The 27,901-nt window shown below is 35.0% G+C and overlaps 1 protein-coding gene across 1 annotated transcript in view; it reads right to left on the bottom strand.

Annotated features, from left to right (window-relative positions):
* The window catches only part of MALRD1 (MAM and LDL receptor class A domain containing 1), a 567,689-nt gene that overhangs the window by 197,238 nt on the left and 342,550 nt on the right, over nt 1-27,901 (bottom strand). The window contains exon 29 of the mRNA XM_060121258.1: nt 16,422-16,605. Coding sequence (XP_059977241.1) covers nt 16,422-16,605 — 184 coding nt within the window. The remainder of the gene's footprint in view (nt 1-16,421; nt 16,606-27,901) is intronic.

The raw sequence follows: 27,901 nt of genomic DNA, 5'->3' as shown, positions 1-27,901 counted from the left end.
ACTCAGCCTTAAAAAGGAGGAAAATTCTGATATATGGTACAACATGGATGAACTTTGAGGATATTATGCTAAGCAAAGTAAGCCAGTCACAAAAAAACAAATACTCTTATGAGTCCACTTGTATAAGGAAAATAGAGTAGTCAACTTCACAGAGAAAGAAGGTAGAATGGTGCTTGCCAGGGGCTGAGGGCAGGGGAAAATGGGGAGTTACTGTTTAATGGGTACAGAGTTTCAGTTTTGCAAGATGAAAAGATTTCTTGGATGGACGTTGGTGATGGCTGTACAACAATGTAAATATACTTAATGTTACTGAATTGTACACTTAAAAAGGATTAAGCTGGTCAATTTTATGTTCTGTGTATATTGCCACAATGTTTTTAAAAATTAAAAATATTTGCTGATTGTCTACTGATAGGCACTGTTCTAGGAGCAGGTATTATGACAGAGCCTGACTTTATCCTCTGCTTAAATTTGGGAACATTTTTACTGACAAACAAGCTTTGGATTGCCAAAAACATTTAACCTTGATTTACACAGAATATAGGATATTGCCATTAAAATGGAAAATACTATTGGATATTAGGATATTAAACTTTCATATTTTTAAAAGAGATATATAAGGAATAAGGGATAAATTAATATCCAGCAATTATTGCATCTAGAAGTGGGACAGCTGTCGTGAGGATGTGTATTTACACACTTATGTAAATTTTAAAAATATACTCAGGCTTATTATGATGAAAACCCGCTGGTTTGAAAATGAGAACTGTTTTGAATTTTGTCTAAAGTTTTTCTGCACCTGTTGAGATGATCGTATGATTTTTTTCCTTTATTTGTTAATGTGGTGTATCACATTGCTTGATTTGTGATACTGAACCATCCTGGCATCACTGGAACGAATCCCACTTGATCATGGTGTATAATCCTTTTACTGTGTTACTGAATTCCGTTTGCTAATATTTTGTTGAGAATTTTTGTGTCTATATTAATCAGTGATACTAGACTGTAATTTTCTTTTTGTGTGATGTCTTTGTCTAGCTTTGGTATCAGGGTGATACTGGTTTCTTAAAATGAGTTTGAAAGCATTCCTTCCTCTTCAATTTTTTTTTTTGAATAGTTTGAGAAGAAAAGGTGTTATGTCTTCTTAAAAGTTTGGTAGAATTCACCTGTGAAGCCATCTTTTCATGTACTTTTGTTGTTGTTGTTTTTTATTACTGATTCAACTTTATTACTGGTAACTGACCTATTCATATTTCCTTTTTCTTCCTGATTCAGTCTTGGGAGACTCTATGTTTTAAGGAATGTATCCATTTCTTCTAGGTTGTCCATTTCATTGGAGTTTAATTGTTCATAGTACTCTCTTACGATCATTTGTATTTCTATGGTGCTGGTTGTAACTTCTCTTTCATTTCTGATTTTATTTAATTTATTTATTTAAATAAATAAATAAATTTATTTATTTATTTTTGGCTGTTTTGGGTCTTCATTGCTGCGTGTGGGCTTTCTCTAGTAGTGGTAAGCGGGGGCTACTCTGCGGTGTGCAGGCTTCTCATTGCAGGGGCTGCTCTTGTTGCAGAGCTTGGGCTCTAGGCGCACGGGCTTCAGTAGTTGTGGCATGCAGGCTCAGTAGCTGTGGTACGTGGGCTTAGATGCTCCGCAGCATGTGGGATCTTCCCAGACCAGGGCTGGAACCCATGTCCCCTGCATTGGCAGGTGGATTCTTAAACAGTGCCCCACCAGGGAAGTCCCCATTTCTGATTTTATTAATTTGGGTGCTCTTTCTTTTTTCTTGATGAGTCTGGCTAAAGATTTAACAATTTTATTTATCTTTTCAAAGAACCAGCTGTTAGTTTCATTGATATTTTTTTTTTTTAGTTACTATTTCATCTATTTCTGATCTCTATTATTTCTACTAACTTTAGGTTTTATTTATTCTTCTGTTTCTAGTTCTCTTAGATGTATGGTTAGCTTGTTTACTTGAGAATTTTCTTGTTTCTTGAGGTAGGTCTGTATTGTTATAAATGTCCTTCCTGGAACTGCTTTTGCTGTGTCTCATAGATCCTGGATTGTTGTGTTTCCATTTTCATTTGTCTCCAGTTTTGTTTTTTTTTTTAATTTCCTCTTTGATTTTTTCAGTGACCCACTGGTTGTTTAGTATCATGTAAAGTATGCTTGAATCATGTGGTGAATAAACTTATTTTATCACAAATCATTGACAAAGGTATATTATTTGTTTCAAATTTCTCATATCTTTGAGTATATTATGTTAAAAAAGGAGCCACTCGGTGCTTTGTGACAGCCTGGAGGGGTGGGATGGGGAGGGTGGGAGGGAGGGAGACGCAACAGGGAAGACACATGGGAACATATGTTTATGTATGACTGATTCACTTTGTTATAAAGCAGAAACTAACACACCATTGTAAAGCAATTATATCCCAATAAAGATGTAAAGAAAAAAAAAAGGAGGCACTAAATGGAAGAGGAAAAAGGATTACTAATAGTGTCTTTTTAAGTCTTGTTAGGTAAATCATTCTTGGACATTATTCCCAGAAATTGAGAGAATGAATAATTCTACTGACTATATTGTAAAAAATGCTTTTATAAGTCAAGTGGTTTCTAACTTGTCGCTTCCAAAAATTTGAGCAGTGACTTAGTTTTCAGATGCTAGATCAAAAAATAATTTTTGATTATAAAATATTGTGATTTTTGACTTATATTTTTGGCAATCCAGTTCAAGCACTGGAAGGACGATGCTGTAACAAAATTCAATCTTAACAAACATCACAATCTTATGTGAATATGGTTTTAAGCACTTATTTCAGTAAAAGCAAAAATTAGAAATAGAACTAAATTCTTTCTTGTTCTAGGAATATTCATTCATAAATACATAAAATTGAGGTAATGAATGAGTCAGTTTCATGCATAGTGAAGAATCTCAAAAAAACTTTAGCTAAAAAAGAAACAAGTCACCAAAAATACATACAATTTTACGGTATGACTCTATTTACATAAAGTATGAAACTGGACAAAATTAAATAATATGATTTAGGAATATAGTTCTGCCAAAACTAAAATTAAATTCAAGAAGATGATTATCATAAAAGGCAGGGTAATGATTTCCTCTAGTGAAAAAATATATGATTGGAGAAGTGCACATAAGGATTTCTGAAGTACAGGTAATATGCATAATTTCTGTAGAGTAACTTGGGGGAATCATTTTATTTTAATATTAAGCTAAAAGTACACATTTAAAATACACTTTTATATGTATAATAAGGGCTCATACAGCTGGCTGCACATTAGAATTATCTGAAGCTTTAAAAATTATGGATGCCTGGAACTCACATCCAGAGATAATGATTTAATCGGTCTGGAATGGGGCCTGGGAAGAGAGATTCTTTTAAGCTCCCCAAGAGATTTTGGTGTGAGGCCAGAGTTAAGGGCCACAAACACTGATGCATTTCACAATAGAAAGTAAACATGGTTAAAAAAAAAGAAAGAAAAAGAAAAAAGAAAGAGTGGGGGAAAAGAGAGAGAGAGAGAGAGAGAAAGAGGTTGACCAGTCCTGGAAAGTTGGAGATTCTGAATTTTTCAGATCATCTAAACACTGGGGCTGTTTTATGCCTTTTTGAAGGCCTCCATATGCTTTACTGAGCATATGTTATGTTCTCATGATCTCTTTCAGACACTGCATAACGTATTGGGCAATCGCATCCAATGCTCAAAGAAAGCTGTGTTCCACTAAATTTCATTTCAATGTGTTTATAATATTTAATATATGAGATAACTTTCAATGATTCAACCCATAAAAATATATCTAGGCATAAAATAACACACTAAAATGACCTAGAAATATATTAACAAGAGTAAAAAATCAATTAATGAATAATAAAATTATTAATTAATACTTTCATATTTTTATTTTCTTTTTTTATTAGTTCAACCAATACATTTAGCTTTTTATAGATTAAAAGACCCTTTTAATACTTTGGGCTACGCTTATATTTAAAGCAATTAAGAAAATGAAAGCATCATCCTTCCAAATGAATTCCCATGAGTCTTTGATAATCAGGATAATCACCTAATTCCACAATTTAATTTCCATTAGATTGGGACAATTAAGAGAATTCTAATTAACCACTAAGAACTAAAAAACTGAAATGAATGTAGGGTGTTCCCTCAGTGCAAAGTACAACAGATTAAAAAAGAAAAGAGTAGATTACAATACTAGGAAAGTAAAATGTACCAGCATGTTGCAAAGGAAAAAGAAAACAAACAAACAAACAAACAAACAAACAATCTTACAGTGACTTTTCTTTTTGGTAGAACACTTGGGAAGAAGGAATAACCAAAAATATAAAGCATAATTAAAGTTAATAAAAATATATGTGGTGATGAAGTATTATGGTTCAAGAACATTTAAATATAAGCACCAAAATGTAAAGATGGAAAACAGAAAGAAACATGAAGAGTATTTAATCTGAGGGTGTTTCTTAAGCTAAACAACAAAGCAAACTTATAAAGTAAAATCTTGATTAAATTAGATTAAATAAATTGGATGAGGATGTCTTCATCAAAAGTACCATAAACAATATCAAAGGACAATAAAAAGCAAGAAAAGCATACTTAAAATATATCTTATAAAAGAATGTTTATATAATTAGTGAAGAAAAAGCATGTCCAAATCAATACAAGAAGCAAACAGCTCAACAGAAATTTTTGACAAGGAAATGAATGGGCAGTTCTCAAAAGATGAAATGTGAATGACCAACAACAGGCTTACTGGTTTAAAGAAAGAGATTTAACTGCATTATTAACCACATATGTAAATTAAAATGCTATATCATTTCATCTACTAAATTAGAAAAAAAACTCCTTGCAGAAATCAAATGAAAACCAATGTTGAGCAGGATTTAAAGAAATAGATAAATTAATTTATCTAAACTAAAAAGGGAAAGCAATCTTGATGGAAGAGATGGGGGGTTAAGAAAGGTTCAAGGTGTTGAATTATGGAGACAGGTGAACATGGACAAAGGCTGAGGAGAACAAAGCAATAAGCAACCTTAACGGGTGGCATGTGAAGAAACAGCAAAAACAGTGGATGAAGGGTTGCCAGTGGAAATTTACATTTTAATAATCATTCTTTTTTTTTTTTTTTTTTTGCGGTACGCGGCCTCTCACTGCTGCGGCCCCTCCCGTTGCGGAGCACAGGCTCCGGACGCACAGGCTTAGCGGCCATGGCTCACGGACCCAGCCGCTCGCAGCATGTGGGATCTTCCCAGACCGGGGCATGAACCCGTGTCCCCCGCATCGACAGGTGGACTCTCAACCACTGCACCACCAGGGAAGCCCTTAATAATCATTCTTATTGACAATATATATTAAAGTCATAATTTCGTATACCCTTAGGCTGGGGTATTACCTAGTAGGAACTGGTGGTCGGCTAGTCACTCTCTAAACAAATGTTCATTCCCTTCCTCATCCTTAGGTTTGAATAAACACATTTCATAGATTTCCTTCCAGTTTGACCATGCAACAGAATTTTGGCTAATTAGTTATAGGTGGAATTGACGTGCAACAGCTTCAAGGAAACCTTTTAAAGGACAGTTGGTGTGTGCCCTTTGCTGTTTTCTCCTAGCTTATTTTTTTCCTGCCAGCTGGGAGCTTGACAGGCATCCATCCTGAGCTAGAGTCTCCCCCCACTAGTTCATTCAGCCATCTTCCCCTCTCTATTTCTATTGCAATACTCTAGCACAGGTTATTACTTTTTACCTACTCCATTAGACCAGCCATCTATTGGAATAACCAACTCATCTGTATACTTATTTGTGGAGGTATTGTACTTGTTGAATGAATACTATTCTAAGAATATGTGTTCAGTGAGTCTAGAGGGGACTTGTTTACCCCACTCCCTTCATCTGATGACTCCCTCTCATCCCCTCATCCATATGGTCACCAAGGTGGGAGCTCAGTAGGCATGTTGGTACATATCCCTGACATCAGACTAGTTAACTAGTCTGAAGATGGCTGTTTGACCCAAGATAGGTCAATTGTAATCACCTACCAGAGAATTTAGAAATGTAACTACTGGGTTTTTGCAACAGCGTTTTGAGGCTCTTGAATTCTGCAGTGTAGTCACATTTTCTGCCTATGTATGGTGAAGCATAGAAAGCTGGTTCCACAGAGAGGGGCCCGAAACAGATGTGCAGAGGGAAGCAGTTAAGAGAGACAAGAGGCACAGAAAGATCACAGCTCAAGTTCCCTCTTTTCAATCCCTGGTTTTAGAACCTTACTGAAGCTGAACTGCACTCCTGAGCTCGGGTTTCCTGAGGTTCCTCACACCCTTAAATAAACTCTTTATGTTTGACGCTACTGGCAATTAAACTAGATATGATTAAACTAGAGGTTTCCCAGAAATGATCATGAGGATGTATAAAGACTGAAAGGCCAAAAAGTAAATGAGTGGAAAGAAATCCAAACCACACTTTTTTTTTTTTTTTTTTTTGCTGAGCTCCTTCCTGACCTTTTAATCAACAGTTTAAAACTGTATTTCCCAGTTCCTCTGAGGCAACTTTCCAAACAATTTGTGTGACTCATTTTGCTCAAATCCCTCAAGAACCCCTTCTGTATTAAACATCTTTATTCCCTTCTTAAAAGAGATGTGCTGGGTCTAGTTTCATGATGTCACCCACAATGGTAGGTGTTCAATATATATTAGTTTCCTTCTATTGTCTTGAAGTTCACGTATGCTACGCAGGTCTGTAAAACAGTGACGTTTGTATGCAACTAATCAGCAAAGGAATTAAGTCAATACAACACAGAATTTGTGTCGATGCCTGCATGATTCTTCCCTCTACAGTAATGTCTTGTGCCTCCAAGGCATAGCAGATGAGAGGGAAGGACACTAACACAGCTGAGCCGGAGAGCCACAGAAGAATTACGGGCTGTTGAGTACGCACCTCACCCCGTCTTTCTTTTCTCTGTTTCTCCACATGCTCTCTTGGAAATGCTTATTTGTTGTATGTTTTTAAAAATTTTTCCTGGTCTTTTGTCACTCTTCCCATGTCTCCATAATTCAACAGTCTTAAACTCTTTTTTACACCACCCTTTCATCAAGATTCCTTGCATCGTACCCTACCCACCTTTTTAGGTAAAGTAGCACATTTGCTGAAAAGTTCCTCTATTTATTAGGATTTTAAAATGCTTTAAACTGTGCCTGTATTTTTATTATGGTTGCTTTTGTTTATGCTAGTGCTATATAACTCAGTTATCTATGCTTATAGTGGTTTGACCTAATCCTGTTTTCCCATAAGCCCTTTTATGTGATCATTCAAAATAGGAGACTTTTTAGAAACTCATGCATGCCTCTGTGTATATGTATGTGTGTGTGTGTTTCATCAAATAGACAAAAAATTGGTTTCTGGCCCTGGCCTAATATTTGTGCATGTATAAATACCTGTGGATTTAGTTGAAACCTATTTATGTTTGAACCACCTGGATATAAATTTATTGGGTTCCACATCTACTTATTTTGAGTACCACTTGTAGCTTGTATATCCTATATATATATATATATATATATATATATATATACACACACATATATATACATATATATATACACACATTTGTTTCAGGACTGAAGAGTTTATCTTTCAATAGTGTAATGAAAAAAGTATATCTATATCAGTGTAAAATGGAAGTCTCATTGATAAACATTAATATTCATTTTGATTAGAAAATAATTAATAAAACATAATTCAGTAAAAATTGAAATGCCATGTTGTCACAAAGTTTCTATGTAATGGTCTTACTGACCTAGATATTAAGTGGGGAAATGTTCATTGTAATTGAAACAAATTCTACTTAGAAATTGCATGAATAGAGGATAATGTTAGGATTCAGCTTTACAGCAGCCTTCATTTGAACCTAGGGACATTTCAAGGGTTATTTAAGGCTTACTAAAACGTATGTTCAAGTAATTATATTTTCTTAATATTATGAGCAAGCCAAGTTATATCATTGTGCTTGATTATAATCAAGTATAATCACATTAACTATAATATTCAGTTTATCACTATGATATGATTACAGTTACATCTTTAAATGTAGACCTTTTGACATTGAATTGCTAATTTTATCAAGATTATTGAAAGATAAAGTAATATCTGATATTTTCTAGGTATATAATAATGATTGCCTTGAACACAACATTAATTAGATCCATTCATGGTTTTGATTTTTTAATTAAAAATAGCGATTAAAGATATAATAAACTCAATTACTTAGTTCTATTGTCTAAAATATGGTCATGGAACCAGGATAAGAATCTATTCCCTGATTTTATGAGAAGCAAATAACTTGGCTCTCAGGCTTAATGAAGAGCAATGTTGTTGGTTGACCATGACAAGGAAGTCTCTCCCCTGAGGCCTGGCTCAAATCAATTCAAGCAGTAAAGCAAAGTGAGGGCTACAGCTGTCAATGACGGGAAGGAGAGGGTTGATGCCACAAGGACTCTCTCTACTTATTGGTTTTGAATTTTGCTTAGTGTGGACTTCATTTTCTGACTATTTTCCCCATAAGACTGGAGCCAGGGATGCTGTTAGATGTTCTTTCTTAACATATTTGGAGTATTAGAAACTGAAGGGTACATATATTTTTTATATCATAGCCCTAACTGTAAATAATATTCTCCTATTTAAGGTAGGAAATTGCATGGTGTGTTAGTTAGATCTGACTAGATTATAAGACACTTAAAAAATAATCTCCATGTCTCAAAAACACCATTTTTTGGGTCATTTGCTAGATATGTCTAAAACAAGCTGGCAGAGGGACTTTCCTCTACAGACTCAAGGGGACCAGGCAGATGTAGACACTTCACCTGGAAAATGAGGTGTCCTCTACCACAGCAGCAGAAGGGAGACCAGGTGGGCTGTACACCAGCTTGGAAATGCTTCAACCTGGAAGTGACACACCTTACTTCCTCACAGCACTCTGGCCAGAGCTTTTTGACACAGATCCACCTACCCGAAAGGGTCTGGGACACACAGGGAAGAAAATGGATATTTTGAACATAGTAAATATCTCTATAACGTACAATGGTAGGTTTAAAAATTTTGTAGTCATTTGTTTATAAATCAGTGAATTGAGATCACCATTCTTCCCTTTAGATAAAGAATTAAACTTTTGAATCAATAAAAATTAGTTACCTTTCTTTGACTGAAAAGTCAAAATGCTTAATTTCTGCATAATATACGGTATATACTTAGTAAAGATGCATTTATGTATGGACGGATGTCTTCTTGATACTGATATGTAAGTTGGGAGAGGAATATAATCAGGATATATATTTATTATAATGAAATATCTTTAAGCATGACTTTGATACTTTCTGTTAATCAAGAAAAGATATTTGCAGAAATGTAAAGTAGTTACTTCAAGTAAAGTCTACTTTTTCATAGTCTTTTTCAGGACTATTTGAGAACCACTGGGCATTTCACCAGCCAACAGATAAAGTTTCACAGAAAGTATCAGGTTTAATTTAAAGATATGAATTGGCTCTGACATACAGAATATATTTAACAAATTACATCAATTCTTGGCAGAAATTTTTAGCCTTACGTATAAAAGGTGTATAAGCAAACCTAGAACAAAAATAGTTACATATAATCAGAAAGAAACTGCTGTGAACTGGATCTCATAAGTCCTATAACATTCGTTCGTAAAGTCTGTTTTATTTTCCCTCCCTCCTCTTACTGAAAAACTTTCTGAATCCAAAATAAAACAAGTATGTAACAATGAAGACTGGCTGAACATTAAATTTTTAAAAAACAGGATTTACCACGTTTAAAATATTTCAACTAGTGTTACTAAAACACATCATTGTTAGGAGTACAAGTGATATGTCTGATATCGCCTGTTTTCTTTTTTTTTTTTTTTTGCGGTACGCGGGCCTCTCATGGTTGTGGCCTCTCCCCGTTGCGGAGCACAGGCTCCGGACGCGCAGGCTCAGCAGCCATGGCTCACGGGCCCAGCCGCTCCGCGGCATGTGGGATCTTCCCGGACCGGGGAATGAACCCGTGTCCCCTGCATCAGCAGGCGGACTCCCAACCACTGCGCCACCAGGGAAGCCCTCACCTGTTTTCTTTAAAGAGCATTTGAAACTACTGGCAAACTAGATGGGGCAGGTGTTGTCTGATTGCTTTCATGCCATAGTATTCATCATGATTTTAGTAGTATTCTATGCTGTTACGGCTAAATATGGCTGTTTCTGTGCCATTAAGCATCAGTAAAGAAATCAAGCTGGCTGGTATTGTTTAGTGTAACCTCTGGATCCCTCAATTTCCCAGAGTTGTAATGAAGATTAAATTAAACATGACAGTGAGGATTTCAATGATAATCATGTCTAACATTTACTGAGTAGTTACTACGAAGAGAGTTACTGTTCAAAGCTCTTGGCGTATATTAACTTGTTAAATCCTCACAATTACCCTGTAAGGTAGGTTCGATTTTTACTGCCATAAAGAAACTGAGGTAAAGAGCTGATAAGCACTTATTCAAGGTCACACAGCAGCTAAGTGGCAGAGACAGGATTTAAACCCAGGAAGGCTGACTCGGGAGTCTGCTTGCTTACCCTCTGTGCTGTGAGATGATCGCTAGTACAGAGCAGGTGTTTCTGATGACAAAGTTCTGCATGATGAGGCCCCCTGCCATCTCCCCACCCTTACTTTCTTCTGCTTCAGCAAAACGCTCCCTCCTAGGAAGTCTGCCTTGCTGGTCCCGAGACCTGGAGTGCTTTATTCAGGGCATTTGCGTGGTTGCCTCTTAGTACATTTAAGCCTTTGCTCAACTGTAACTTTCAGAGACTGTTTCTGACTAATCAGGGTGATAATCCTCCCTCACTTTCTCCCTATATCATTCACAGCACCTAATACTACATGACACAGTATTACACATTACTTGGCTTACTGGCTGCATCTGCCGGCAGAATGTAACTCAATGAAGGCTCTGTTCTGAATTTTCACACATATAACAAGATTTGAATAAATGTTTTCTATTAATCCATCTGTCTGCCCATCTATTTGTCCATCTATCTATCCATCCATCCATCCACCCATTCATCCATCATTTATGTACCCTTACATTATATGCACTACATATTATCTAGCCATTCGTTATTAAAAATAAAAGTCACTTTTAATTACTTCATTAGGGTGAGATATTTACTTGTTCTACTGACTATCATCTTCCTTTCTTTTTTCTCTTCTGACACACATTTACTTTAAAAGAAAATTGTGGGACACCTAAATGCAGCACTTGGAACACTCACGTGTAGAGAAGAAATACAGCTTTTCATCTAAACTAAGTGAAGAAGCTAAGTTCTGAAGTCACTCTACAGGGTTCTGTGCATAGATTTATGTATTTGTGAACTCTGTATAGAGCAATCACTGCTTTGTGATCTCCCAAGTTCAGTTTAATTCAGAGTGATGCTGCACTGAAATCATTATCATCAAGCCACTATTTTTCACTCCAAATCTATTACTGCTGACAGTACACTTAGAAGTCATACATACAGTTTTTAAGGGGTTACAATAAAAAGGAAAGTCTTTTCAAGTTATGTGTGAAGACAATGTACTAAACATCTGAAATTATAATGATTCTGTCTTCTCTGACTTTATCCCCAAGGTATTTCCTTCCTTTCACATTTAGGATTATCTGGGGAACATGATGTGCTTTGCTCTGTATGAATTTAGAGACAGACAGAGAAGCTACTGTGCTACTGTCTACTTAGAAGATTTTATTGACTTCTGGAAGCATTTGCTGGTCCCTGAATTATTTCTTCCTTTTCCCCCAATGGAAAACTGGTCATCATTCAGTTGGATCTTCTAGATTTTTCGGTGGAAAAGGCAACATCTTATAATGTTATCGGCTCCCACCCTGAGGTCCTGGGTTTACCAGTGTCTTGAAGACTGTTCACAGAGCAGTCCTGGCAGCAGAAGGCATGGTGGCGGGGGAGAGGCACACGGGGAAGAGGAGGAAATGCCGGGCATCAAGAAAGGGGCAGTGAAAGTGGAAATGGAAAAATCAGGAAAGCCAAACGCTGTGTGACACAGGCATTTCAGCCCTGCTCCGAGGAGGTGCACACAGTTCATTGCACAGAGTTTTCTGCAGACTAGCCAAGCGATAAAGGCTTGCTGGACATGTGAACGGAACAGAACAAGCTTTTAAACGTTGATACGTTTAAAGGCGTTGTGCCTAGAACAATGTCAAGTTTTTTGCCAATGTTGTCCATCTATATTTTAGCCAAAAATATTCAGTGCTTTCTGTACACCATGCATTCTTCAAAGTACTTCGTATAAAGTAAATGATTTAATCCTTGTGAGAGTTCTATGAGGTGGAAGCAGTATTCTTACCATTTTCCGGCTGAGAAAAATAAGACAAAGGAAGATTACATAATTTACCTAAAACCATGGAGCAGGTAGCAAGTGGGTAAACCAGGATTTGCACCTAATGGTCTTGTTGCAAAGCTGACATAAATGCTATTTAGTATTAATAGTAGACTCAGCTGGATGGTTGTATGTAATAAATGATTGCACTTAACAACTAATGTTGATTGAAAATGAGTAACCATTTAAATTCAGAATTGGCACTTTTATAAATTACAGTGATGGAATATTCCTTTCCTCTCTATATGAATTTTCTTTCTACTTTTCTATTCCATAGAATTGGTGGTTGTATTTTATAAGATTTTTGTATAAATCATCTTTAAATCAACTTGAATTTAAAAAGAGGAAATACTGAATTCATAATGTCACTTTTTAAAAATGAATAAGCTACTTGCTTCCAAAAAGGAGATATGCTTCTTAATGTATCTTGGGACAGGACAAAGATATGCCTATTCTTTTATTTTTTCTTTTTAGAAAAATACAATAAATTTGATAGTAAATTGAAGATAGCACCATGATGTGTTCAGAATGCAAAGAAATAAAAAAGCATATATCTAGCTTTATGTTGGCCATGTACCAAATATTATCTAATAAACTGAGTTATGTGTTTTTGAATGGAAAGTAAAAAATAAATATGAAGCTCAAGGAGCTTTCTTATTTGCAGGTAAGGTAGATAACCATCAAATATATATCTCATCTATATCCTCTACCTTCTCCACTTTCACTCTTAATCAATTCAAAACTTTGTTCTGCATTACTCTGAAGTCTAAAAAAATATGCAAAGATTACAGAGTTGTCAGAAAGTCCAAGAAAAATTTCAGAGGTGGTCTGTTAGGACCCTAAAAAGGATTATAAGTCTATAGATTCTATATAAATCTATAAAAATATGATTTTGCTTTTTGAAATTTTCTGGCTCTATTCCCCTCCAACTCTTTGATGTGGGTCTTCACTATCCTTCATCTGTATTTAGTCTATTCAATTTTGATTCTACTCCCAGGGATGTTTTTATTTGTTTGTTCATTTTTTGTTTTGTTTTTGAATGCGGGCTACTGTCCTAGAAAGGAATCCTGATGGATCCATTTGAGTTTTCATGGGGTCTAGACTGCTCTAGCCCCACAGACCTAACCACAGACCCCTTGGACCCACTTATTCTAAAAGTGGGTGAAACCCCTCCCGGTTTTACCTGTCATTCTCAAACCACGTGACTGCATTTTTCCAGTGAATATCTGTTGGGCCTTTCATGATTCTCCTAGCTTCTCTCTTATAGACATAAACAGCATAGAGATCCTGTTTATACTGGGTTTTATAGGGATGTATTTTCACTTAATTTTGTTGCATATGTTTTCCATAGCTTATAGGCTTTGTTAACTAGGCTTTGACTTTAAAAAAATTATTTAAAATACTTTTTAAAAATTGAAGTATAATTTACATACCATTAAGTTCACCCATATAAAGTTTACAATTTAATGGGTTTAGTATATTTATGAAATTGTATTACAATCACAATAAAAATTTAGAATATTTTCATCACCCCATAAAGAAACCCCATATTCATTAGCAGTCACTCCCTACCCCATGCTCTTCAGCCTTAAGTAACCACTAATCTACTTCTGTCTCTACACATCTGCTATCCTGGGCATTTCATATAAATGGTGTCATACAGTATGTGCTCTATTGTGATTGGCAGGATGTGACAGAGAAATAAACACTGTCATTTTTTAAGTTCTTCATCTCGAATGGGGAACAGCAACAATTCCATGATAGATTTTATGGTGACCGGTTTGCATGTGATTTGAAGCTGGTTTCCTAATATGGGACAATAAAGCACCACTTGAAAATATGGCACAGTTAATAATAATGATGATGGAATATAACAATAAAATGGAATACATAAATTTTACTATGTGCCAAGACTATTCTAAGCACTTCTCATATATCAACGTATTTAACATTCACAGAAATCTATGATGGAAGTGCTATTTTTAATCAACCCCATTTTATTGATGAAGAAACTGAGGCAAAGTGAAATGAAGAAACTCACCCAAGCTAGTCGGTGGCAGAGCCAGAGTCCACGTCCAGGTAGTCTGGCTGGACACCTTGTTCCTAACCACTATTCTACACTGCCTCTCTGATGTTTAGGTGTTTTGTCAGATACCATTCTCTTCCAAGTTGGCAATACTAGAAAACAACATAGGGTAACTTATGCTCTAATTTGCTTTCTTGTTACTCATTTTTCACAGCACTGCTATTTTAGTGGCATATAAAAACTAGGGGGACAAAAAAAATCATTGTTTTTTAGTTCCAAACAGTCTTTTAAACTTTTGCAAAATACTTTCTTTTCCTATCTTAACTAAAACATAATCTGAAAATCCTCGTTATTTGTAGCAGGCTGGCTATTTAAAAAATGGTTACTTCTTCCTAAAATATATTCGACATACAGTTGACCATATTCACTACGATTAACCAAAATTTGCCTTTTTATTTATAACAAAGAAAGCCTTAAAGTAGTATATCACTAAATGTATAAGACATTAAAGTATTAGTCAGTACAGTGAATGTTTGATCAACTTGAACGAAATGAGTTATAATCATGTAAATATTCACAGGGCTTTAAGAGAAGAAGGGAAAGAAATAGTCCACATTTCTACATGAAACTTGGCAGAGCTGGGATAATAGCTCTCAATTTTCTTCTGTCCTGAATCGGCCCATCCAAGAATCATTCTGCTTCCCTTGAGAGGAAAAGAATCTCTCCTGTTTAATAAGTTACTAGAAAAGAGTTTAAAAAGCATGTTCTAAGATACCTTTTCATGATTATATTTTCAGATCCCCTTTTCTGTGGTCCAGGAACCCTCTCCTAAACATCTCCAAGCCCAAACCCTGTCTTTTGCTTGACATAGAGACCTGGAGCTCTGTGACCCCTGTGCTCACCTAGGGTGCACGAATTCTGATTTTATGTAATATGTATGTACCTATGTATATGTGTGTGTATGTATGCATGTATATATATATATATAGTAGCTGAGTATCAGCTGCCTTTGCTGGAAACATGGTGGGGTGTGTGGGAGAGACTCAAACTCCAAAAGGCTGACTCCTAAGCAGAATCCTTTTCACCAGCCCTGGTCATAAAGAGAGCAAATGCTTTAACAGCACCAAAAACCAAAGTCACATTCTTGCACTGCCTTGGTGTAGTGATATTTTAATATGAAAGCAGCAACAGAATTCAACAGCATTCAGGTTTAGCTCTTGAGTCCCAGGGGCTTGCCTCTAAGTGAATCAGTGTAAGACACCACAGAAGGCATATCTTTCATGGGCAGGATATATCACACTGTACTATTTTGGAAATCAGATAGAATGACTCCTCAGAAAGCAACTGTGTCAGCTGTGAAACTGTACAAATGTATTTATAATTATTTTTGACATTTTCTGGGTAGTTTTGTAAAGAAAATCTACGTGTAATTATACTTCACATTTAGAAGCATGATAAGTGATAGCATATTTTTTCAAGTTACTATTCACTTGCTAGGGTAGCATTTTAAATCCCTTAAGCAGAGCTCTCAATTTAAGTTCTGCTTGAATTATACTTGGTTGCATGTATTTCTTATATATCCACTAACTTCCAGCTTTCTAACCCTTTTTACTGATTCATTTAAAATTAATTAAATTACATAAATGTATGTGAGTATTAGGCTTACATTTTAAATTTTGTTGAAAATTAATTCAAAGGACAACACTGCTGCATGTTAGAAAGGGGATGATGCAGAAGGAAGAGAGGAATTACTTGTGTAATTAAAGGATGGAGAAACTATTATCTCTTAACATGTAGCTAAGTTCAACCATTATGAAATTATCTCTTTCGATTGATTTTTACGTATGTACAAAATACGTAACTGCAGAACATTTTATCAATATGAAGCAAAGATAAAATGGCTAGATTATAAATGTGCTTCCAAACGGCAGTGCTTTCCAGAAACTTACCAGTCGTGCAGTTTTCAAATTCAATGTCATCAATTGCAGCTCCTCCTCCCAGATCCCTTGTTCTGATACCTTGAAATATGACTTCAAAATTCCTTAACTTTCCTAGAAGGATGACAGCCTTTTGCCAATGATCACCAGAGTTCTGCTTACTCTCTTGCCATACTTTCGATAGTCCTTTCTCTGTCTGAAGGTAAAGAAGTTTGCATTAGGCAGATGATTAAACACAAAAGAAGGAAAAAAAACACAACAATTATTTAGAACAGAAGCATTTGATCAATGAAAACTGATTAAAAAAACTGATAATATTCATGATATATTTTACCTCATCCAAACAGAAGCTCATTAATCTACTAGGTATTCCCAAAAGCAATACTAGCAAGACTAGCAGTAAACTTGTTTCGCTATTTTCAGAGACATCATTATTAGAAAGTGGCCTACTCAGTTCAATCCACTTCTCCTTGCTTGCACACAAAATTCTCAATGGATATTTGATGGAATCTGAACAGTTTACAGGTGCCCTGGGTTTACAGCTCTAGGTACCCTTCCCACCAACTTTCTACTCACATTCTTGAATCATTGGTATTGCACCTTCCTTTACAGAGCTTAAATAACTTACATAAGGAAAGAGAAAAGAGAGATAAGAGGAGGAATATGTGGGAGAAATCACATATCCCTGATGGATATGATAAGAAATTGTGAAGTGAATTGAGCACAGAGGGAAAGTGATCATTTCTAGGACCAGATTTCAAAAATTCTATTATATGATTTTGGATATTTATAAAATTCTACTATAATGATTATATGAGCACCAACAATAATTATTTTATACCAAATTATTCAATGGTAAAGGAAAAATTAATTTTCTAAGAAAAATTATTTAAATATCTCCTCTTGAGACAAAAGTTTCCTTCAGCAACAGAATACAAAGAAACTATAAGGGACGCATGCATGCACAGTTGGGGCAAATTATGAACAATAAGATACAAGACGACTGAAACCCAACTGCCACTTTTGAGGTGCAAGGAGCAAAAGCAGGGGACTGTGCATGATTCCTGCACACAGCACCACCAAGGGGGTGGGCAGACCACCTAAGCCATTCCTCCAGCCCGACCCCATACCCTCACACCATTTAAGGGACCCCCTCCCCCACCACCCCCCCGCCTCAGGGAGCGAGCAAGGGAACCTGGCACTTGTTTTCACTCGCTTGTGCTATAGCATGAGTCCCAATAAAGCCTTGCCTGAATTTCTTGTCTGACCTCTTCTCAATTTCTATTGATTAAAGAGTGCAAGAACCTGGGTCAGTAACACCCTGAATGTGTAAGGTTGGTCTGCTAGCAGTACAATATCCTAATATATGAACAATCCTGGTATAATGTGACCTGACATGGTATGACATGACATGTAGCATAACCCTAATGACACAAAAAAATAATACCAAGAGTAAACCAGAATATAAGTCAGTTGAGCACAAGGACAAGGCTTAGACTGTATATGTTGCCCTTTGCTATTCTGGGCATAGCCCTTATTGTGAATTAGAGGTTAACACATCATGACGATGGATATATAGGAAAGAAAGAGAAAAAAATATATAGAATTATGTTTATGGTTACGCCCCCAAAATTAATATTTCAGGGTCTAGTATTGTGTTTTCATGATGAATTCACAAGTAAACTTTGTCACTGAAGCTATAATCAAAACAGTGGAATAGAAGAGAATATTTAATGGAACGGCATCTAGAAAAGCAAGCAAGATGTTCCAACTGATTTATAGCACACAACTGTGATATACATAATTTACGGATTTTTAAAAAAATGTACACTAAAGAAAAAAGAGAAATGCTTGAAGAGGGGATCTAAAAGAGTTACATATTCATAGATCCATGCTTTAGGGGAACTAATGTTAATAAATGTGACTGACACCTTGTTCTGTTAAAGGAGAGACAGATCAATCAAGCAGCTCTTCTGTAGAATAACAGAGAGAAAGTAGAACTCTGTATCAGTTACTCTAAAACTAACTTTGCAAAACAACTAACAGTGCATAGACAGAGCTTTCAACATCCTCCCCAAAACAACAAACACGTTTTTACACCCAGAGACACACGTAGCTTCTTCATTGAAGGGGATGGGAAAGTCACACCTTATTAATGGAATTTCGTATCTGTTTAATGACTAAGGAAGAGCAGCTTTTTCAGCGTTAGTCTTTGACTGTCAGTGATGTCTTAGTGATTTGGAACCAAAGGAATTATTAGTTAAATTAAAGATTAAAGTAGAGGGCATCTAACACTTAGCAATATAATAGGCATAGATAAAAGTCTGTTTTAATTAACAAACTTAATTCACTTTGCTAATTTTTCCTATTAGTCGGTTTCAGCAACTCATACACTATGCCAATCCCCAAAAGGGTTTTCAACAAAGAAGGTTGTGTGATCACTTTAACCAATAAAATACAAACCATTTCTTAACTCTGACACCTGGCTTTCTAATAAATGAGATTTAAATAATATACTCATTGTCATTTTATGTGGTAGGAAAAAAATGAGGGTTAAGTCTTTAAGAAAACCAACCATGGATCAACCTAATGAGGGGTTATTATAATATATCATTCTAACATATTTGCTCTCATTCAACTCTGGATATAACATACCAAATCATATTCCCACAATTATCAAAAGTATTAATCCAAATGTGCAATGGAGATTTATTTATTTATTGACTTATCCAGCCAGTCCTTTTCATCACTTATTCAGCAAATATTTGATGCTCACACAGTTGCCATATACTACATTAGACACCAGGAATAAGAAGGTGAAAAGAGAGGAAGCCTACCCTGTGATGGTCATCATTTAATAGAGGTGAGTCATAAAAGTAAATTACCATAAAATTACTATAGAAACATAAAACAGAGCAACTTTTAAAGAAGTGGTTATATATCCATTCCCCCAATTGTTGTTCTGCACACACTGTTGCTTTATTTAGTTAAAATTCTGATAACAATTCTTTCTAAATACTTTAAGAGAAAAATCTCTCAATTCCAATCATGACTTTGCTACTGCCCAAGGATACATTTATGGCGTTCATGTGGTTGTTACATTCAAGAACCCAAGGCAGTAAACATTTGAAAAGTGAGTAAACACACTAATAACTGTAAAAAATAGACACTAATACGATAATGGTTAAGTTATAGAAATTGAAAAAATACTTTCTTCTTACAATTCAACATTTTACACAACTTTGAATTTATTTCCCTGAAGTATTATGCATATTGATGATTTACCTTATGTATTGCATATTTGTTTTGGCAATATGCTTGTCTTCCTGCTTTATGCCAGTCTCATTCCCTTTGGGTTATGTAAAGAAAGGCAGTAAGAAATGCTAAAAAGATAGAGCCACTTCAAGTTATAGATATGTATTAATGGAGTATAGCCACTTGGAATTTGTTTCATATGTTTGAGGTAAAGATATAAATTATCCCCAAATTATGAACCAATATTTCCAAAACCAATTGATCAAAACTCTTTCCTCCACTGACACCTTTAACATATTTTGAACCCGTTTCTACAGTTTCTAGGTGAATTTCTGATTTCTATTCCTCCATCAATGTCATACTTATTAAGCCACTAGATTTTCTTCTTCTGGGAAGATTTGAGTGGACTTCCTTTTCTATATTCCTCCTGCTATGAACAACTAAAACCCCCAGAGATCATATATAATTATGTATAAACAGAAGAAGACTCTGAAAAGTGGAGAGAAGGCAGATTAGCTAGGGACCTTGGGACTCAAGGGAGCACAAGGTGGTGTTTCCTAGCTTTTCCTTTTGCATCATATATTCCAAAATTGACACGAAAATCTGACAACCTGGAAATGAAACATGAGCAGACTACTTTCTTTAGCCAAGGGACCAGGAAAGGGGAAGTCCAGCGAGAATGAAAATACTTAGATAATAATAGCTCTACAACAGCCAAATACCATAGAAAAATTACTATCTGACCCCCACTCCCAATAGCAAAGGCTGACGAGAGAGCCTAGGCTTTCACCTATATCATGCCCCAAGGGCCCCAAGACCTCTCCTCCCAAGTTTTTTTTTTAAATGAAGGAAAACTAAAAGAATACATCACCTTTAGACCTACCCTAAATGAATGGCTAAAGGAACATTTTAAACAGAAAGAAAATGATAAAAAAAGAAATCTTGGAACACCAGGAAGGAAGAAAAAATAGCAAAGATATTAGTAAATACAATAAAATTTCCTTATCCTCTTTAATCTCTAAGTTATGTTTGATTGGTTAAGAAAAAATTAAAACACTGTCTAATATGATTCTAAATGTATATAAAGGAAATAATTAAGACATAAATATTATAAGTGGGTGAGAATAAAGACATGTAAAGGGAGTTAAGCTTTCTACACTTGAGTTGGTTAAACCTTAACATTAAAATTTAATAGGTCACATTTTTATCCTCAAAATTTTTTTTTACTCTTTTGGTTTTCTCATACATTCACTCTCCCAAATGAATCTTAGAATAATTTAATGCATAACTGAAATATTTAAATATCGAATTATTTTACCCTGAGATATCATTTATGTTTCAACTTGTTTAGGTCTCTTTTCATGCTACTAACTAAACTTTTAGAGTCTTTAATATAAATAGCTTAACACTTATTATAAATTTATCTCTAGATATATTACAGTGTGTGTTATAATGGTGATACTTCTCCATTACTGTTTTCTGACTACTGATAATACAAAGAAACAATCATATTGTCAGGATGGTGAGCTAACAATGGCTGGTGGCTCCATCACCCACTATCAATCCTGAAAAACTACGGAATCTATTGGGAAGGATGGATTTGGGGAACAGTAAAAAGAAAAGAAAGGGGGGGAAGGAAGGAAGGAGGGAAGGAGGGAGGAAGGAAGAAAAGAAGGAAGAAAGAAAGAAAGAGACAAAAACTGAGAAACACCTGGGAAGGCTATACATTGTCTTGAACACGGTTGTCGAATAGTGGGGGTGGTGATGGTGGTGGTTTGCAGCAGTCTGGGGAAGAAGGCGGCTGAAAATAGCAATAAGAGTGTAGGTTGTAGTCGAGAGCTCCTGTATGGTCATGTTTTCCTTCCTCCTTGCTTGGAACAATGATTGCCAGACTCTTCAGAAAACAGTAATTCAACTTCAGGCTGTAATACCTGTGAGGTATCAAAGCAGTTAAAAACCTTGCTCAAATGAAGAGGTGATAAGTCCACTCTTCCAACACAATTCCCCTTAAAATTCTTAGGGATGTGAATTACAATCTACAGAGTTTGCCACCTACACTTCTGCTTCCAATATTTAAAGGTTCAAATGATGATAGGAGAAGAGATGCTGCCCAGTGGAAACTAATGGAAGTGATCAATAGTTGTTTTGTGGTACTTAGGTCTCTCTGCTGTAAGGCTCACCCTTCATTCACGTTTCCTTAAATTCACCTGGATGGACACAGGCAAAGGGCTGGTATTCTGCTTTTTCCTAAATCACCAGAGAGCACCTCACATTACTATAGATGCAAGAGTTCACAGGCCAAAGTAACTGGACTCTAAGAGGCCAAATATCTACTAGAGGATGAGAATAAACTGAACAACATATAACATCTAAAGCAGAATTTTAAAAACAGATGGAATCAGAGTTTTAAAAGGCTTTGTGCAAGGTTTCCTCTGCTGGGCAAAAGCTTTTAAGTTTAATTCGGTCCCATTTGTTTATTTTTGTTTTTATTTTCATTATTCTAGGAGACGGATCCAAAAAAATATTGCTGTGATTTATGTCAAAGAGTGTTCTGCCTAGTTTTCCTCTAGTTTTATAGTATTCGGTCTTGCATTTAGGTCTTTAATCTATTTTGAGTTTATTTTTGTATATGGTGCTAGAGAATGTTCTAATTTCTTGGATAATGATGCCTTTTAAGATACAACAAAACACAAAGGACATGATCTATGAAAAAAATAATTGTTAAACTGGAGTTCATTAAAATTAGAAACGTCTAGCCTGTGAAAGGTAAAATCAAAAGAATTAGAGACAAGCCACAAACTGGGGGAAAATATTTGTAAAAAATATTTCTGAGAAAGACTGTTATCCAAAATACACAAAAATGCCTAAAACTCAAAAATAAAACAAACAACCTGATTTAAAAATAGGGCGAAGACCTTAACAGATACCCCACCAAAGATGATATAGCAAATACACATATAAAAGGATGCCCCACATTATATGTCATTAGAGAAAAGCAAATTGAAACAGTAATGATATACTACTGCACAGATGAGAAAGGCCAAAATCCAGATCACTGACAACACCAAACGTTGGTAAGGAAGTACAGCAACAGGAATTCTCAGATTGCTAGTGGAAATGCCAAAAGCCAAATAGTAGAGCTACTTTGGAAGACATTTTGGCAGCTTCTTACAAAACTAGTCATACTCTTATCATATGATCCAGCAATCTCACTCCTGGGTATTTATCCAAAGATTGCAAACTTATTTCCATACAAAAACTTGCACATGGATGTTTATAGCAACTTTATTCAGAATCGTCAAAACTCAGAAGAAACCAAGATGTCCTTCAGTAGGTGAATGGATAAATAAACTGTGGTGCATTCTTACAATGGGATTTTTTTTTCAGTGCTAAAACGAAATGAGCCATCAAGCCATGGAGGAAACGTAAATGCATATTACTAAGTGAAAAATGCCAATCTGGAAAAGCTACATACTATATGATTTCAACTATTGTAGGAAAGGCAAAATCATGCAGACAGTAAAAGGATCAGTGGTCACCAGGAGGAGGGGGAGAAGAGATGAAGAGACAAAGCACATAGGATTTTTAGGACAGTGAAAATACTCAGCATGGTATTACATATACCACTATATACTTTTGTCCATACCCATAGAATGTACACCACCAAGAGTGAACCCTAAAGTAATGGACTTTGGGTGATGATGACGTATCCAAGTAGGTTTAATATACTTAGTAAAAAAAAAAATGTACCATTTTGGTGAGTGATGTTGATCATGAGGGAGACAGGGAGTAGATGGGAAATCTCATTTGTTGTAAACCTAAAATTTTTCTTTAAAAAATAGTTTTGTTTTGTTTTTTTAAAAAGAAACTACCAGAAATCTTAAGGAAGTTTAAGAAGTAGTTGGAATGGGTAATTTGAGAACATGAAGGATTGAGGGATATTAAAAAATAATTGATTTCAGAAAAAAACTGAACTAGGATTGAAACTTCTAGAAGCCAGATATGAGATATGAAAGATGAAATGGAATTATTATCTCAAAATACAGTATGCGTCCTACTGATGTGCCTCCAGGCTCTGAAGTCAGACAGTCAGGTTGAAACCTGAGCTCTGCCCCTACTAGCAGTTATTTCACCTATAAAATGGAGAGTAAATGTGTTTACCTCACAGCATTGCTGTGAGGATTAAAATAAGTAATGTTAACAGAGAACCTACATTAGTTGTTGGTATTATATTGTAATAATATTTATTATTAACAAATGCAAAAATGCTAAATGCAAAAATAAAAAGAATTAAACATCACGAGTGAAAAGATAAGAGATGTGAGTAGATTTAGAAAGTCCACATTTGAATGCAAGAGTTCCAGGAAAAAAGAGAGAATAGATTTTGGAGGAGCAATAATCAGAAAGAACCATAAACGAAATTTCTGAGATAGGAAAACAGCTCAAGGTTTTAAGATCAAGGTACTTCCTGGTGAAATCTCTAAACTCAGAGTTTAAAAGAAAATGTCTCAAACTTCCAGAAATAGGAAGTAGTTGACTTACAAAAAATGAGAATTATATTGGTAATCAGGGTCCTCTCAACTAAAATACTAAGTATAGAAAACAGTGGAACAAAATTTTCAGGCTTCTGAGGAAAACAAAGCAGAAGCAAAAGAAAACAAAGGCTAAACAAAAATGGTGATCCTAGAACCTACACCTAAGCCAACAGATCTGTGTTAACTACAAAGGTAAAAGCATAAAAACTGTGTTCTTGTCCTTCTGAGGGGCTTGTCATTTATTCCTGCTGTGGAAAGGTCTAGAACAAGTCACACTCCCTTTGCCAATATTCATAGCACCTCTAATGTTAGAAGGATCATTATATTCACTCTGATATACTCCTCTAGAATACCACTGCCATGAAAATTGTCATGACATTCTGGAAAAGCCAGAACTAAGAGATGGTAAACATATCAGTGGCCGCCAGTGATTCAGGGTGTGTGAAGGGAATTGAACAGTAAAGCACGGGGGATTTTTTAAGGCCGTGAAACTTTTCTGTAGAGCATTATAATGGTAAATGTAAGACACCGAGCATTTGTCAAAACCCACAGAATTTTACAGTAAGAAAGTAACCTTAATGTATGCAATTAAAAAAACATCTTTAGGAGGTTGCAATATCCCAGGAAGGAAGGCAAAATGTGACCAAACTATATAAATGTATTACAAATGTATGAAACAAGGTCATTGAGGCTAAGACTCATGTCTATTGCAACAGAAAAATGATATTAAGGAAAAATAGAAGATCTGAATAAAGTATGGACTTCAGTCACTAATAATGTATTACACTGGTTCATTAATTGTGACAAACGTGTGATCTTAATAATGTAAGATATTAATAATAGGGGGAACTTGGGTGTGGGGTATACAGGAACTCTCTGCGCAATCTTTGAAACAATTACATGAATCTAAAACTATTCTAAAATAAAACATTTAAATAAATGTCATTTTAAAATATATAAATGTATATATCTATATAAAAATATATAGTGTAATTTCCACGAGTAACTAAAAATTATCAAGTCAAATTTGAGAAAGTCAGAAAAAGTAAGAACTATAAGAACTATTTGATCTCTACTCATTTTTAAGATAATAGAGCACAGCTTCCAAATATTCCACTTAAATAAAACTTTCTTTTTGTGTTTGGCATGTTCATGAATTATTTTTGCTATTAATTTTTTTGAAATTTCATCAACTTTTAAAAAATTTAAAATACTTTTAAATAAACATAATGCTCACAAAACATTAAGCACATAAAAAAGATGCAATGTCGTACAGGAATCATTCTGAACCAAAGTCATTTAATACATGTTTGGCCCTAATCACTGGTATAGCAACCAAATCTTTGTCTTCTGCCTCTAGATAAGACTAAAATATTGATTAATGATGCCACATGGTACTAAAACCCTTCATTGCCATAATAAAATATTTTTTAAATATCTTTTAAGAAATGGAAAGGAGTGGTTAGAATTTAGTATAATATCTGTATCTAGCACATAAATATTGATAATTATTTAAATCATCTAAATATTAAGTATTTGAAAAAGTAAATACTAGAAATTTATAGTCTTTAAACCTCCAAACATTTTCAAATATTTAAAGTTTATATATAGTTTAATCCTATTTTGAATTTTCAAAAATAGAATGAAATCAAGTACAGGCTATTTTAAATGTGCATCAAATCTCTTCCACAGAAATATCTTGCAAACAGCTATTTTTCTGGGAGTAAAATCTGTGGTCAGTGGCTCTTGTGCTTACAGGTTTTCTGCTCTGACAGAATGATTTTGAAGTTTTGACTAATATGCTCACTGAACAGACACGTGTGGTTTTAGACGTACATTCGCTGAAAACATTTTAAACAGTATGTCCTCATGTTTTCCTAGAATAATGCTCCTTTAAATTTAAAACATTTATTTCTTGATAATTTTCTTTAAAATTTTAGGCAACCAATATGGGGGTCTTAGGCAATGTAGGCAGTTTAATGCAAAGCACAGAGATCAATAAAGCTGCAGTTGTATAATTTCTTACAATCACTGTTGTTTTGTTTTGTTTTTTTCTTACCATTCCAATCTTTCTGTTTTCCAGGGTTTCCAACTACAGAATCATAACATCATTTACGCTGTACAAGATGGAAAGTTTAGTTTCTCTTTCATTCATACACATACACAAATTTGATATATATATTTCCCAGTATGAGTGATTATCTTTTTCCCTTCAAATGTCACCTTGGAGAAGCCTTCCCAGGACCTTCAGGGTGGGTTCCATTCTCACGCATATGGCATCACCCTGCTTTAATGTTTATGGCACTTTTACCTCTCATTTTCCAGTATCATCTCGCGTTTTAATTATTTCAATAATTCTTCATTGTCTGTCTTCACCACTACAAGTTAAAGTCCATGAGGACAAAAGCTTTCTCCATCTTATTAATCTCTGCATCTCCCATGCCTTTGGCACCGTGTAGGCACTATAAAAGCATTTGTTTAATCAATGAATACATACTTAATTCAAACTGGGGAATTAAGATGTTGCGTGGAACTGTTAGTCCTGGCTGAAAATAGCCTTCTTTATAAAAATTCTACTGGATTTCCGATTCTTTCTCTGATATAGGTAAAAACTAGTTTTAATGTGTTTAAATTGAATACCTTGTCATAACAAACATTTAAAAATCCACTAACAGGTATGTTCTCTAAACAGTGAGTTACTATATTCATAGAGGTAATTTCCTCAGACATAAACTGTAATTGTTTTAAATCTTAGTTGACACAAAAAGGAGTAAGAATTATTTATAATAAGAAATAGGCTGTGGAGCTGATTGTTCTGACAAAGTTACATTCAGAATGAGTCTTGCGAGGTCTTTACTCACTTTAAAGAAACGGCTCGCTAACCCAATAAAACTTCCCAATCTATGATATTCAAGGTGATTTCCTACTTAGTGGTTGATGGCTTGTTTCTACTGTCTTTCACACTACCTTTGGTTCCTGAAGGAGAAAAACATTCATATGGTTGAACATAGAAGAATAATGGGAAAAAATAAAAAATGAGGAGTATTTAGGAAGCATCTGGCAGGAAGAATACTAAGAGGTGGCAGCAAGGTCTGGAACAGAATGTCAGTCATGAATGATTGTATGGCATGCTGCCATTCATGAGGGCTGATAACCACTCGATGCAAACAGAACAGCATTTTATGACAAAATTATTGGACATAACTCAGCTCACTGTCTTCCTCCAGGGGTGGGGAATAATGAGAGAGAGAATAAAACAAACATATGTGTGTGAAACAGCAAATGTGTACAGAGCAATGACAAACCTCAAGGTAAGATCCTTGTGCAAAGTTTTCTTCCAAAAGGGACACTGGTATACAGTGTTTATACAATGTGAATAATGGTCTTTCAGTAGAGTACTTAAAAAATAAAATTCCCAATTTAAAATAGTAAATAGTAGGCACAAAATTATAGGTATAAAGGTATTACTACCCAGAAAAATATATATTATGTGTGTATAAAGAATGAGAATGTCTGACTTGCATAAATCATTGGATTCACCAAAACAGGAATGCTGTTTGGTATTTAACAAAGTCAAATATATCCACACTTTTACTCTGAAAATATATTAACGAAATAAAAAGTAAATTGAATAAAGGATTACAAACCTAAAATCTGAGCATAAAGATGAAAAGATAATATTAGTATGAGAATTAAATTAAT

Source organism: Lagenorhynchus albirostris, chromosome 1, assembly GCF_949774975.1.
Source record: "Lagenorhynchus albirostris chromosome 1, mLagAlb1.1, whole genome shotgun sequence".
Lineage (NCBI taxonomy): Eukaryota > Metazoa > Chordata > Mammalia > Artiodactyla > Delphinidae > Lagenorhynchus > Lagenorhynchus albirostris.
Note: the sequence above shows the minus strand (reverse complement) of the source record. Positions and strands in the feature narration are given on the sequence as shown.